General features: G+C 42.0%; 1 protein-coding gene across 1 annotated transcript in view; it reads right to left on the bottom strand.

Moving 5' to 3' along the window:
* The window catches only part of gabbr2 (gamma-aminobutyric acid (GABA) B receptor, 2), a 197,711-nt gene that overhangs the window by 129,186 nt on the left and 53,979 nt on the right, over nt 1-14,546 (bottom strand). Inside the window, exon 2 of the mRNA XM_008297079.1 lies at nt 11,207-11,344. Within this exon, the coding sequence (XP_008295301.1) occupies nt 11,207-11,344 (138 nt within the window). The remainder of the gene's footprint in view (nt 1-11,206; nt 11,345-14,546) is intronic.

The following is a 14,546-nucleotide window of genomic DNA, read 5'->3' on the forward strand; positions in this document are numbered from 1 at the left end:
TGTAATAATGGATGGATGGACAGAATTCATACACAGGAGTAGAGACCCATATATAACATGGCGTTTCAGTTGTTTTTATAGTATTTATGTCAACTTCTATTGTGATTATGTTTCTAGAAACTAAGTTGAAGCGGCCCGGAGCTACAGACATCATCGTTTATCACGACTTATCACGCTGGATTCCATTTGTAGCCGCAGGTGAAAAAGAGAGGTATTCAATGACTGCACAAACAGGGAATGAAAATAGCATTGAGCTCAGTATCAATCTCAAGGAGGCTTAACGCTTCCGCATTCTGATGCCCCGATAAAGCGAAAGAGGATCGCGTGGGAGGAGGGAGAGACAGAGAAGAGTGACAAAGAGGGAAGGGAATTTAATCAAGTAAGGAGGTGGAGAAGAGTCTCCGAGCGTTTCGGGACGGATCTGGTGTTTGTCGCACAAAACACTCTGATCAGGCTCAAGATGGATGCAATTTGAGCAATGAGGGGAGGTGAGTAGTTAGTGTAATTAAGGTAAATGCAGCCATCAGTTGCACATGAGAAATTCGTTTTGCTGTACAACTTTTGGAATCAAAGTGTGGAATTTTTCTCGTTAAAATTTCTTTTTGTTAAGTAAACCTGTACAAATGAGTGCATCTGTGTGAGTGTTTGTTTGTATAAACGGGGGTTTAAATGATCCTAAGGGCCAATCTGCTGTGACATCAGGTTGTGTCGTCACTGTACAGGACGACTGTACATCAGGGAGGGGTGAGAGACGGAAGACAACAGGGAGCAACGGAGGATGGAAAGCACTCTGTAATAATCTCAGGAGTCTTTCTCTCTTTCCATTTCCTCCCTCTCTCACCCACTAAGTTTGTCCTCATCGTTTCTATCTTTCTCTGTCTCCCTCTGAATGGGAGTTGATGCTTCAGATATTAGTGAGCTGTGTCAGACAGTTAAACTGCCCTTTATCGATCCTCTAAGCTTCAATCTTTCCAAGCAGCCGTTATGGTTTTAATGGCTTGTAATGGAGCCGGGTCCTCTTTGATGTCCAAATGCTCAGCGAGTCCGCCCTTGTTTTTTTTTTGATATCGTTTCAAAGGATCTTCCTAATGCTGGCCACAGAGAAGCCCATTTCTAATTTTTTGGGGTCGATGTCTGACTTTGAACCGAGGGAATCAAGAGGAGAAGGTTTCGGGAGGTGTTTTGGAAAAGCTTCTGGCACTGGCATGCAAATTACCAAAAATATAAATCTACTCACTTGGGTTTGAAAATGACCTGTTAACATATTCTTACCAATCTTTAAAAAGATGCAACTGGAAAAAGTGTTTTATTTAACTGCACTCCACGACTCCCGCCGACAGCCACCCTGTCAGTATTCATTTGCATCAGCGATTCTTCTAAACATTGCGTTTATTTTTAACATTTGGACCTAAAATAACATAAATAGAAAAGAACACTAAACTTCTTCTCAGGCATTAAACATCCTTTTCATACATCGCTCATTCTTAATAAACCATATCCAAATTGAAAATAAAAAAAGGCATCAAATAATATTTCATTAAACGTGACATAATTACTGAGCCTGCAGCCTTTAACATTCTGCAAGGTTTAGGAGGAAAAGTACTTATTCCTACTTAGAACTTGCAATAAATTGTCTCGTATTCATTTCAAATGCACTCTGGACATATTTAATTGAAACAAAGGAGAACAAATACGATGTCCTCAAGTGGTAAAAGCCACGCTTTTATACATCTGTGACACCGGTTTTACTTTTTAGTTCCTCGGCTTTGCAATCAGTAACACAGTTTCCTCCCACATGTACAAAGTTTGGAATCTAAAATGAGATGCAGTTGTGATCACAGTGGAGCTTCTTCATTTACTTTATTTAATCTGCATTGTATCCCTGACATCCTTGATGTGCAGGGAAACTCTGATCTTACTTTCGCAGCCATTCGGCACAACCTCCCGCTATGCCTTCAATTATATTTGTCTGTTTTACCTCATGTTTTCCTCCTCAGTTCCCTTTTCTCTTCTCTACACTGTGCCTCTGACTAATTTCTCTTTTTTCTTCTGCTTCTTTGCGCCTTTTTTTTTTCTTATGATTTCTTTTTTAACTCTCCATCAGAGCTGAAAATAGTGACACAGTAGCCTGAGTCAAACTGCAAATTAACTTGATTAAGAGGATATATTTCAGCCCCCAAAGTAAAAAAAAAAAAACCCGAGTCAACCTCCACACAAGACTGGCTTAATACAGTAAATTAATTGTAGATAGAGATTAATAACAAATTCAATTTATCATAAGATTTTTTCTTGTTCAAAGCCTAATTTCCATCGAGAAGGAAAAGTTGTATACATCCAGCCAGCTCTTCAAAGTGTTATGACCTAAATAAGGAATATCAAAGCGTGGAAACCCCAAAAGAGAAAAGAGAGAGAAACCGGGAAGAGAACCAGGATTTGGGGGCACCAAAAATAAAAAATAAAAATCTTAAATTCTTCACAAGATGGGTGTGTATGATCAAATCCCAGTGGGAAGCATAAAAAAAAAACAAGCTATTAATGTGTCTAGTTTGTTTGTTGGTGCTGGTGGCTGGCAGGTCTCGCACCATCATTAGTGCCACGAGTGTGACGCGCTGATTTTTTATTTTTTTCCCCACTCGCCCTCTGTCAGAAAACTACCGGGAGAATGATAGTACTCGAACACAAGGGTGGAATTCGGCGCGTATTCATCTCGTATTCCTTTTGAATTTGTCTCGTAGACCTCGGTGTCGAAGAGACGTGTCGGTGGTGAAAAGCAAGAAAAAGAGAGGCTGTTTCCATCTGTTGTCCCCACTTCCTTAGGAAGAAGAGAAAACAGCACGAGTTTCTGTCAAAGCTCTTGTTCTTAGTCGGTGCCTCTGAACTAGCATGTTTATTCAATACGTGACACCCACAGTTGCAACACGTTAACGGGCTGTATTCAACAAACGCCGCTAATTAGCTAATGACTGTGTTTCCTGTCAAATTGCGCGCATTCGACGTTGTGAATAGGTACAACAGCGCGTGTGAGCTCCGCTTTGCACCATACATGCTGATGCATTCTGCAAGCGCAGGCGGCATTCACGACCAAAAATGTCTGATTAATGCACAGCAAAGCATATAATTAATATTTTCTTGTCTGTTTCGGCTTCTTTTTCTTTGCCTCTGCCAATAAGCGAGAAATCACAGCAGAGAAAACATTGGAAGTAAGAGGAAGTATTTTTACATCCATGCAGCGGGCTCGTTTGTCTTGGAACTGGCTTTGCTTTAAATGTCAACATTTGCCTTGTTTAACTTCACCAACAGTCTGCCCCATAAATCTGGAGTGTAATTTACAACTCATAAAAAAGGCTGTTGAGTCATCCTCCCACTCATTTTCCAAATGGTACCTCCATATACTGTGGATGCATAAAGCAACAGAATCTGGTCTCTGTCCGCTCAGAAAAACACAATGACATTAAGCGCTTCTCGAGCCAGTTTGTGAGACAGCATTAACCCAGACTTGGGCTGGCTCGGATAGAGTGGGGGGGACACCACTTCATGTTTCCCCTGGGTCTCGCCTAGAGGCTTTGAGACAGTAAGAAAATCAGGCCTAATTGGCTCTCTTAAGTATCCTATCTTTTTCCCTGTGGCCCTGTTCAGAGTCACAGTCACAGAGACGGAGAGATGAGGAGGGGGGGCGTCAGAAATGAATCCTTCAGACCGGACCTTGTGGTTAGTAAACACACATTTAAAACCAAATATGAATAATTTGAGGGCCGTCATTATACACCTAGAGGAGAGTCACACAACCTCAAGACACACACAGCAAGTGTAGCTCATAATGTTGATATATGATGATCCGTTGTGATGCACACATCATCCGCTGGCCTCGCACTAGATTTTAGCCTAAACTTTGAAAGTGATGAAATATTGATACGGTACACAGGAGGATTTGACGTAAGTGAGGCAGAATACTGCAGTGCTAGGCATCACATGTTTTATTGAAGCATCCAGTGTAGCACTCAAGGAGAGTGAGAGAAAGAAAATAGGAAGAAAAAGAAGACTCTAAAAAGATGGTGGGGGCTTTAAAAAACAAAAAAAAACAACTGAATGCTCGTTGGCACAGCAGGGATGCAGCTTCCCTGTCCCTAAATTGCCTGGTTTAATGAAGCATCGACAATCAATACAGCAAGTACTGAAGAAAAATGAGTTCCATATACAGGTAAATATTAGCTCTTTGTCCAGATCTTGACCATAATACGTTGAGAAGGCGCATCCACTTTTTCCCCCTCCTAAATATTGACTTCATTACTCAGTGTCCCCAAAAGATAAATGAATCAGAGGTTTGGTGAAAAAGTTTTGCAACCTTCACACCGAGGCACCGGATGCTCGGGGATATCTAAACTAAGACTAGTAACTCAGGAAACAGAAAGGTTTGACTTCTTTATTTTACTTGATTATGCATCTACATGCATCAGTACAATTGTTCTCTTTCACACACACACAAATCAAATCAAAATCCTGCGCTCTACAACACTTCTACAAATTATCAGCTTTGCAAGAATAAAACAAGGCTCTCTTGTCTTCTACTTCTCCACCAAATTACGAGAAGCAAAACGATCGGCAAGCATAATTTTTCATTACGCACTCGATGTGGCTGAAAATGAACAGTGCCGCCGCTGATAGGCCTAATTGGTGAGCGAGAAGGGGCCAGCAACTGGAGGAAGGGTGGGCTAGGGCTATTTCCTGGCACTCAGCGAGCTGTACACCGAAAATAGACCCCTCCACTACGGGGGGGGGGGAGAGGAAGGACGGATCCTAAGTTGAGAAAATGACCAAAAAAAAAAAGAGAGTATAAAGAAACTGGTTTCAGATACCTGCGCCAGAAATTTGTTCAAAAGCTCGCCAAATGCTTTCTGGAATTATATAATATCATGGTGAGAAGAACACGAGGTTAATCGCACACCAAGATGGCTGCCAAGAGGATGGCTCCAACATTCATTGTCTCACGGAAATAGAAAAAAAAAAAAAAAATCAAAAACACACAGCAATCAGTGGCATTTGTGGATGATGGCAGCTCACACACACACAGCTGCGTTGTTGCCCTGCTTCTTTGAATTTCAATTTTATGCTATTAAAGTCCATGTCTGCTCCCGTGTGCCTATTTCTCCGTCATTCCCTCAATCCACTCCTCGCCATCTGTCCGCTGGCCCTGGTAGCATTCTTATCCACCATTTTAATTTGCTCGGGCAGTCATTTTAGCACATGTACAGTAATGCATTACAAAATGTGTGTGTGTAAAGTACGGAGGCATGCAAAGCTGCTTCGGGGATGGAGGTTGACAAACACCAAGCCACTTCGACGGCAACGCAAGACGTGAGTCAGAATCAGACCGTCAGATAAACAGATCAGTCCTTTCATACAGTACATGAAGAGTGGAACAATAAGCTGCTGGTAAACCGAACGCTGTGTGACGTGTCATCGTCTGTGCGCACGTGTGTGTGCATGCGTTGGTCAGTGTATGCACTGCTGTAGCCCTTGTGCCATCTCATGTTCCCCTGTTTCATAACTGTATATACAGTCGTGACTCGATAATCCGACCCTTAACAATCCGAAAACCTTGCAATCCGACATGTTTTTAGGAAAAACTAACGAAACCCATTAAAAATCTCCTTAACATACCGACAGCCTTGGATTCCGACTCCGACGTGACATTTTATGTCACAAATAAGGATAACGGCGTATTACAATCCAACAGATTGGCTACGTTCAGACTGCAGGACTTAATGCTCAATTCAGATTTTTTTGTAAAATTTGAGGTTTTGCGAGTTTGTTCACATTTCTAATTACATGTGACTTGTATGTGATCTGCTGTGTGAACTTCATACAACCCAAAAGTGTCCCGCATGTGCAGAAGAGGACACGACAACGTCACACACACCGAGTGTTTGCAGAAGTAAACACGTATAGTGACGGCGGTGATGATGGCGGCGGCGCCACCGATGGTGGAAACAGAACTGGGACTGCTATCCTAAACAAGCATCAGCAGCCAAGTACTGCCTGTGCGTTCTGGCCACTTCCATCCCATTGGAGTGCTCCTCCAGGTTGGAAGTGTCCCCCCCGACCGCACAGAATATTTTGATATTCATCATTAATTGGGCCGGAATATCCAGAGACCACAAAGTGCTATTCGGCCCTACTAGTTATTATAACAACTATGAACAATCTATATTAACAACAAATGACCCTTCAGGCATCAAGCCCTCCTTGTATCTCGACCTCCGTCTTGACAATCCAACAGCCTTGCTATCCGACATAAAAGAAGGTTTTACATTTAGTGTCGGAGTATCGAGTCATGACTGTATTTTCTAGTGATGCACGATATTACAATTTCTGGCCGATACCTATATCTGATATTAAGATTTCTGATATCACCGATGACGATATTCAATTTTTGTAAGTAAGGACTGTGAGAACATGAAAACTATTCAAAAGAAGCCCATACCAAATTAGACCACATGGTCTTCTTTATTACGTGACAAAAGTAAAACATATTTGAACATATTTAACGTTCAAGTCCAGGACCATTTAAGGAAAAACATCTGTGGAATAGCAGCAAATGTAGAGACGAAGGCGCTAATGTTAGACAATCATCGGTTTTATACATCGTCTAAATTTGTTCATCGGACCGATACCAACGTGGTCCCCGACATATCGTGCATCCCTAATAGTTTCCTGCCTGTAAAGCCTCTCAGACTGTATCGTCTATATTTTCAGCTGACCACACTTACACTGCTGTCTTACTGACTGCATGGACTCTGGGTTCGGCTACAGGATGGAAAACGACATTTGTTTTCTTTAACTTTGTCGCCATTATTCGACAGCCTCTTCATCATCTGATATTTCTGCAGCTTGACAGTCTCACCAAAGTTAGTGAAACTTTTCTGCTGACATAGTTCCTGGGATTTCAGGAGAAATTCAGGGGTAATTAAACCGTTGCGAAGAAACAAGAAAATCATCCATTTTGAAGGGATCTATGATTTTAAGTCATGCATCTTCATAATGGATTGCTTGTCATATTGTGGAGGGAGGACGTCCTGCCACTGTTTGTTTCTTGGATCGTTTCTCCGCTTCCCTCCGTCCTTTCATAATTATCTGCATCACTGTCGGCCCCATCATCCCTTATTTCTAATTCTTATATGGGACGTCTCAGGGTACAATTCATTTCTGAAGTCTATTTTTACCTGTTAGGAATGGGGGGAAAAAAACGTTGGCTATTGACTTTCAGTACAAAAATATCAGCACTGACGCTCCCCCTGTAAAACCTGCTCTGTTCAAAGTGTGAGAATGTGCATTCAAGTGTGCGCATAGACCGTAATGAACGGGTATGCAGTGGGAGTTTATTTTTGTTGAGCCTTTCAAAGCTGACTTCATTAGGCATCAACACTGATTGAATGCTATTTTTATGGGTGTATGATTAAGCTTTTTTCTTTTTTTTTTTTCCAGGAGTGGTTGTTCTCTCAGCTATCTCCACTGTAGATAGTATCTGCCAGCTCCCTGTTTTGATGTGGAAATGATGAGCTTGTTAAGCTTGGCCCATAAAATCACCATGGAAAATTCTCTATTTCCTTCCAAACCAACTTGAGTTCTGCAGGGGGGAGGGGGGTAATAAATATGCAGGGTGACAGAATTCACAGCTTTAAAAACAGATTTCCACTGATGTGGCACGCTAAAAGTTGCAGGGTGGAGGATTCAGAACTTGGAATCGTCTCTCCTCCCCTCCCTCCTTTCTTTTTGGCTCAGGGAGATTCTTCCTTTTCTTCTTTTCAATCCCTATTTTCTTCCCCTCCTTCAGACAAAAGCATTACTCTAGCATACTCTATCATGTGTTTCTCATGATAACAGTTGAGCATCCACTGCATACGAAACACAATTTCATAGTCAGATTCACAAACATACAAGGACACACTGAGAGCACACAGGTTTACAGTGATGACCTCAAGTGCAGGTTCCAGCTTGTGCAATATAATACGTAACTAAACAGAAAGGTGCCACCTTTCTGTGCATTGTGTGCAATAAAAGAAAGCTATCTCGTGTGTTGTTTACAGCCACCAACATGTACTCTTGCAGATTTCCGTCTACCATTACAGCAGCTTGATGACTCATGCTGTGATGAGGATGTAGCTCAGGTCTGCAAAGACAGTCTGCATCTTAGAAAACAGTAACCTCAGCTTCTAATCCTGGATCACAGTTATAATCAAGAATGCAAAGCTCATGTTTTCATTAACACTTCCATGTGTTCCAAGGACTAAAGAGGTGACACGTGTGAGTTTCTGACAATCCGTGACGTGGCATTCTATTGGAAAAATTCACCAAAAATAATCTTAAAATTGGGATATTGCATCGAAAATCACAAACATTTACTAAAATTAACCATTTGTGTTAATCAAATCCCAGGTTACATATCATCCATCCATTTTCTATACACCACTTAATCCTCACTAGGGTCATGGGGGGCTGGAGTCTATCCCAGCTGACTTAGGGTGAAGGCAGGGGACACCCTGGACAGGTCACCAGTCTATCACAGGGCTACACTTAGAGACAGACAACCAAGCACACTCACATTCACACCTACGGACAATTTAGAATCACCAATTAACCTCAACATGTTTTTGGACTGTGGGAGGAAGCCGGAGAACCCGAAGAGAACCCACGCTGCACGGGGAGAATGTGCAAACTCCACACAGAAAGATCCCAGGTGTCCTCACCAGGACGTGAACCAGCGACCTTCTTGCTATGAGGCAACGGTGTTAACCACCGCTCCACCTAGCAGCCCCAGGTCACATAGCAAAAATAAAAAACTTTTTTGCCTGAACCAGGCTGAACTGTAGGCTGTGTTTACACAAAGCAGATCGCACACAAGTAGAAAAATATATGTAATGTGTAAACAAAGCATAAATAAAATAATAATAGTAATGAATAAAATACCTATCGTGTGAAGTCACCATTTTTTCTCAGTATCGGTACTATCAGTGGGCACTTGGACAAATGTTGTAAGTCCAGTTTTCGTTTCATTTTTTTTGTGTGTAATAAATAATCAAAGACATTCAACTTTCGTGTTTTCTCTTTCTTTTATGATTTATGGGATTATAAATTTGTTATACTAACCCTAAAGACATCTTTTAGTTCTCTCGACTTCTAGGCATGAATGTGCTGTTTCCATAGCGGCACCAGACATTGTATGAAAAATGAGCCTACAACGAGTGAAAGTGTAGAGCATAAAACACCCAGAAACTGCTTGGGGTTCAATAAATAAATGAAATAAATTCATCCATTGTTCTGTCAGGGTTTTTTGATAACACAAATGTGTACAAGAGCGAAATTTGGACCTAAATATTACTTTTTAACCACCTGAGACCGCTTGAAATATTACAGAGAAAACTTGCTCTCTTTGCACATACGGAAAAATGCAATATCAAACTTTGATGCACTATAACATGTAATGTGCTGTTTCCATTAAGGTGTGGAACTTTATATTGCAGGGAAAAATGTGCCCCGTGTGAGTAAAAATCAAGCAAATAAAACAGCTCAGGGTTCAGAGACTTTATAAGCAACAGCAAATTGGTACGTCTCATACTATAGCTCCTCGATGGACGCCTGATTCACCGTGTATCAAGTCTTAACACTGTCCCGAAAAGCTGTTGATGAGAAAATCAGATTGTTCTTGCAACTACAAGTCTGCTGGGAAAAAAAGCAGTTTAGTTGGTTACAGCAACAGCAGTTACATTTACCCTTGACTTTAGCCATTCACCTCTACATTTCCCCCCCCAGTCACTTGCTGTGTGGTATTCAGGGAGCGTCACAATGTGTATTTGGGATCAGGCTGAATTTGTTGGTGTTGGTCCGTGAATTGATAGCGAAAAGAGCCTAGTTGGTAAAGTGCTCGGGGGAACACACTGTACCAAACACAGTGTTCTGCAGAGCAGAAGATTGCTGCTGCACTTCTCACAGGTATCACTGCCAAACAAGCTGATAAATAAAGAGCGGAGCACACATACATACACAACCACACACATAAACCACGCAGACAAATCACTTACGAGCACTTCAAATTCAACTATGGCTTCAACTTTGCGTCTAGGCTGGGATCATTATCACCAAGAGGAACCCAGAAACAGAAAATGAATCATTCTTATTCATCGTCCTGCTGATCTTTTCTCCCTTGACTGACCCGAACTAAACAGCCAGCAAGAAGGAATATTAAAAAAAAAAAGCAGCAGGCTCACAATAACTGCAAGCGGAAGAAATATGTCGTGAAACGTGACATTCAGTTCAAAACGCCGCCTCTTGAATTATGCTATCGCGTCCAAGCACAAGTTTCACTCCTTTCTTATCTGCGCCTGATAACCTTTGCCAGGCTCGCAGCAAATGAAATGTATTATTTGGAAAGAGGCTCTTTGGTACAGTACACGGTCAAAGAAACTGTAAGCAATAACTAAAGGGGTCAAACATTTGCCAGATGGAAGAATTAGTGGCGTTTTACTTTCCACAGTGAGCAATCACGAAGCTCTGCAGAGTTAATGGCAGCTAATGCCATTTAGGAAGCAATTGAATGGTAAGATTTATTATACAAATGTCTGGTAGGTAATTAGCGTCAACTGACCTGAGACATAACTCTTTTATAAGCTCATACCGATGACAAAACACCCCCAAAGCATATTTTCAGGCGTGTGAGATGCATGAAACAGCATCTCGCTAAAAAGTCATCGGTCAGTTTTATAATTTAATATTATGCTTCTCTTTGTATACTCAAGTCCAAGTGCTTAGGGATGTCAAGCTCGCATTTTTAACAACAGATTTTTGGTTCTGGCACTACGAGTTTAAACCATTTTGACTCTGTCTCTGATTGTAAAATGGAGGAGGATTCTACGGATTAGAGCGATGCCAATTAGACACTCACCCCGGCAAGGTTAATGAAGGATTAAGCCATGAGTTTGAACCCCTTTGAAATCCCAGGAACTATCTATCTGCACACCGCAAAAAAAAAAACTAAGAAACAAGAACTTTCGGGAAGTCATTTAAGCAGCAAATGCAGGTTTTTGGAAACACAGGAACAGTGAGAGACTTCTTCTACAAACACAACAGGGCTGTCTTTGTCATAAAGGCTTTACACCACACACAATCACTCTCACACACACACACATTGTGATTTATACAGCGTCAGTCCTACCTGCACCAGATTCCAGCCCTCCAAGGATTCTGCAATGATGGAGGTCACAGATGGGCAGACACCGCCGAAGATCATCAGGTGTTTGGGACCGTAGCATATGGCATCAAAGAAGGCCCTCAGCCCCTTGGCGTTGTCACACTGCAGACACACAGAGAGACGTAGCGGAGGTGAGTGCGAGGAAAAAGGGGAGATAAGAGGAAGACAGAGAGACAGAAGGAAGCGATAGAAGGGACATTTTAATTAGTTCTTGTTGTCAAAATGAGAGATTGTGGATATCGACTGAGAGATGGGAAGGGAGAGGAAAGTTATAGACACCTAAAATGTGATATTCTTGCCTATTTTGGGTCACCGTGCAAGAGAAGACACAGCCCAGCAAAAAATAAGTTGTCATATATGCTCTTTATATGTGGCGGATCATTTTGAAGTAAGTTGAAGCGCATTGTTTATATAATTACCAACAGTGGAAGATAAACCTGGCTTGTTCACGAGGTCATTAAACTTGTGATGGATGAACTGTAAAGACAGCATCGGTGTCAGTTTACTGTGCGCTGCTTATGGAAAACAATGTGACATTTAAAAGAACATTCAACTTGTTAAACTCTTCACGCACTGTGGGACATGCTAGCATAATTGCATCCTTGTATGTGCGTGTGTGTGTGTGTGTGTGTGTGCGTGTGTGTGTGTGTGTGTGTGTGTTTTGAAACCATCATGTAAAACAATGTTGCTCACAGGCTGCAAGAGCGATTCCCCCGCTCTGGTCCAATGCTGCAGAATGCAGCCATTTCACGTCACTATAGCAACCGGAGAAAAAGAGAGTGCGAAAGGGAGAGGGAGAGAGAAATGAGAGGAGAGAGGAAGGGAAAGGGAAAAAAAAAAAAAAACAGTGTAGGTTTCTATTGATTGCTACATGAGCTGGCTAACTGGTTTTGCTGTGATTCCCTGATTTCCACAGTTTGTAATGATATTCCTATCAGCAGTAAACACTTCCCTCCTCAGTCTTCTATTATTGCCACTCAATTCAGGGCGAGTTCCTGCACGCCGCTGATAGACAGACGGACCGACCGAATGAATGGCAGGTGGTATGTGTGTTTGCTCCTCCTGACACAGTCTATCTCATCTGGAGAGTCATTTGACCTTGTTAGCCGTCGGCCAGCTCGTGAATGAGATTTTCCCCTCAACAACAGCACAGCGGGCCCTCCGCAACGTTGATTGAAAAACTGAAAATCGAACGCGGAGGAATGAGATTCCTAACAGACATATAGGGGCCGCGTGTTGCAATCTGTTAGCAACTTTATTAAGTGCATGGCAGGTGTCATGGCTCGACACAACACGGGTATACTGAAGGATGAGCGTCGAGGAGCCTTTAAATTATTTCCTGGGTTAAGTTAAAGTCGAGGATAACTTCTGCTTCCCTGCAAGTTGCACTTTGAACTGCTGGAGCCATATCCCTACGCCGCATCCACCTGTCTACAGTCAGATTTAATCATGTGCTAAGACTGAAGTCATCAGACTGTTGCTGCCTAAACGTCGTTCATATTTCAAAGTAGAAGACCAATTACTGGTAAATACGTGCTTTCCCCTCCCTGTGCGAGACAGCAGAGAACAATGTATGCTGTTATGCCAGTCAAAAATAGACTAGATTGCGGATATGCCTCAGGTGAAATGAGAGGGAGAAGATGTGATTAGACACAGTGGGTATTCCTTATCCTGGCCACACAGCTGAATGAAACAGCAGGCTATTAAGGAAGATATCCGATTTGCATACTCTTATCATTCATTTCTCTCCAGCTGGTCATAACAAGGTGGGCTGGTATTGTAGGACTGCGAGTCTCCATTGGTTACCATGCAACGAAAAAAGAAATGTGGGCAACTAAACTTGTCAACGTGAGCACAATAGGGCTTGGTGATATCGTAGGTTTAAGCTGATTTATTATGAAGATTGACAATGTACTGGAGGTGGTAAAGAATGGTTTTGTTCCCGACTCTCTCCGCGTCAAATTAAACTGTCTTAAAGCGTTTAAAAACCAAGAGCAGACAGGCGACATGCGTGTGCATTAAAGAGATTTCAAGACAGGCTTCCAGGCATCATATTTTTAGATTTGAAAAATTGCACCTTAAGTATCTTCAACTTCTGAAACAACAGTTTTGCACTAATGTTGAAAGAAAAACGAGTATCATACGTACAGCCACAACTCACCGTTATTTCCATGTACTGATTGTTTTCTAAATCAATCAATTAATCATTTGGTTTATAACGTGTTTCCATTTCCAAAACCATCACCCTCATTTCATCAATCACACAAGACAGAGAAGCTTAATAAAGTTAACAATCTAAACCAAACAAGGTTCAGAATCGACGATTTAGTGATCATCAGATTAACTGACAGTTGTTTCCTTTTCGACTAATCGCTTCATTCATCCTCTCCTACTTTTGACAGGCACACAATCTGTTGTGACTGCTCACAGAGCCTTGACCGGTGTGTTGTCATGCCAACGGTGTGACTATTCACACTTTGTGTGCCGGAGGATGCCGCAGCAGGGCTGTTGTAGCGACGGCTATATTTAGCCTCTCATTAGGTGCACAACCGCTCAGACATTAATCAATACTTATTCGGCTACGGAGACGCTGTAAAAGTTAGATAGACACAGCAGGACAGGGAGGCGGCAGGATGTAATAGGACACAAATAGCAAAGAGGCACGGAGATAGTGAAGGTAATAGTGGGCGAAACGGGGAGAAACATGCAGCTGAACAGAGGGGGGAGAAAGACAGGAGTGAAAAAGTATTAGCCTGATATTAACCATACACTGATAAAGTCAAGTCAACCAGTATAATAAACCTGCCCTCCATTATAATCCAACAATAGAGTAATTTATGACTGTGAGATTGATTCACTGCTTCCCGATGATGCTTCGCAGCTGCACAGCGCCCTGCAGATTTACACACAGTCCATCAAGTATGAAAAAAAAACATGCTTAAATGTCAGATCAGGCAATTTTTAGGTAATTATATTTCAAATCTTTAGATCTCGTAATGACATTTTCCTCCCATGCACAAGCTGCTCCCTTCCTCCGTCTGCTTCTCATTCCCTCCACCTTTACTCCTGTATATGCTTATTCCACAGAGCGGAGATATTTATGTATTTTTCAATTTTCCCCCAGCAGTCACGGGCTTTATCTAACATCCCATTCTTCCCGGAGAAATACGTTCTAAATAAAGTATAAACTGAGACAAATATCACTGTCCTGAAAAACACAAATAAGCTCGGAGGATAAACTGGTACGAGGAGGAAGGCACAGCAGCACTTAACTCCGAAGTAGAGCAGCAAGAAATACTACAGC

This window comes from Stegastes partitus, unplaced genomic scaffold, assembly GCF_000690725.1.
Source record: "Stegastes partitus isolate 25-593 unplaced genomic scaffold, Stegastes_partitus-1.0.2 Scaffold1184, whole genome shotgun sequence".
NCBI classification, from domain to species: domain Eukaryota; kingdom Metazoa; phylum Chordata; class Actinopteri; family Pomacentridae; genus Stegastes; species Stegastes partitus.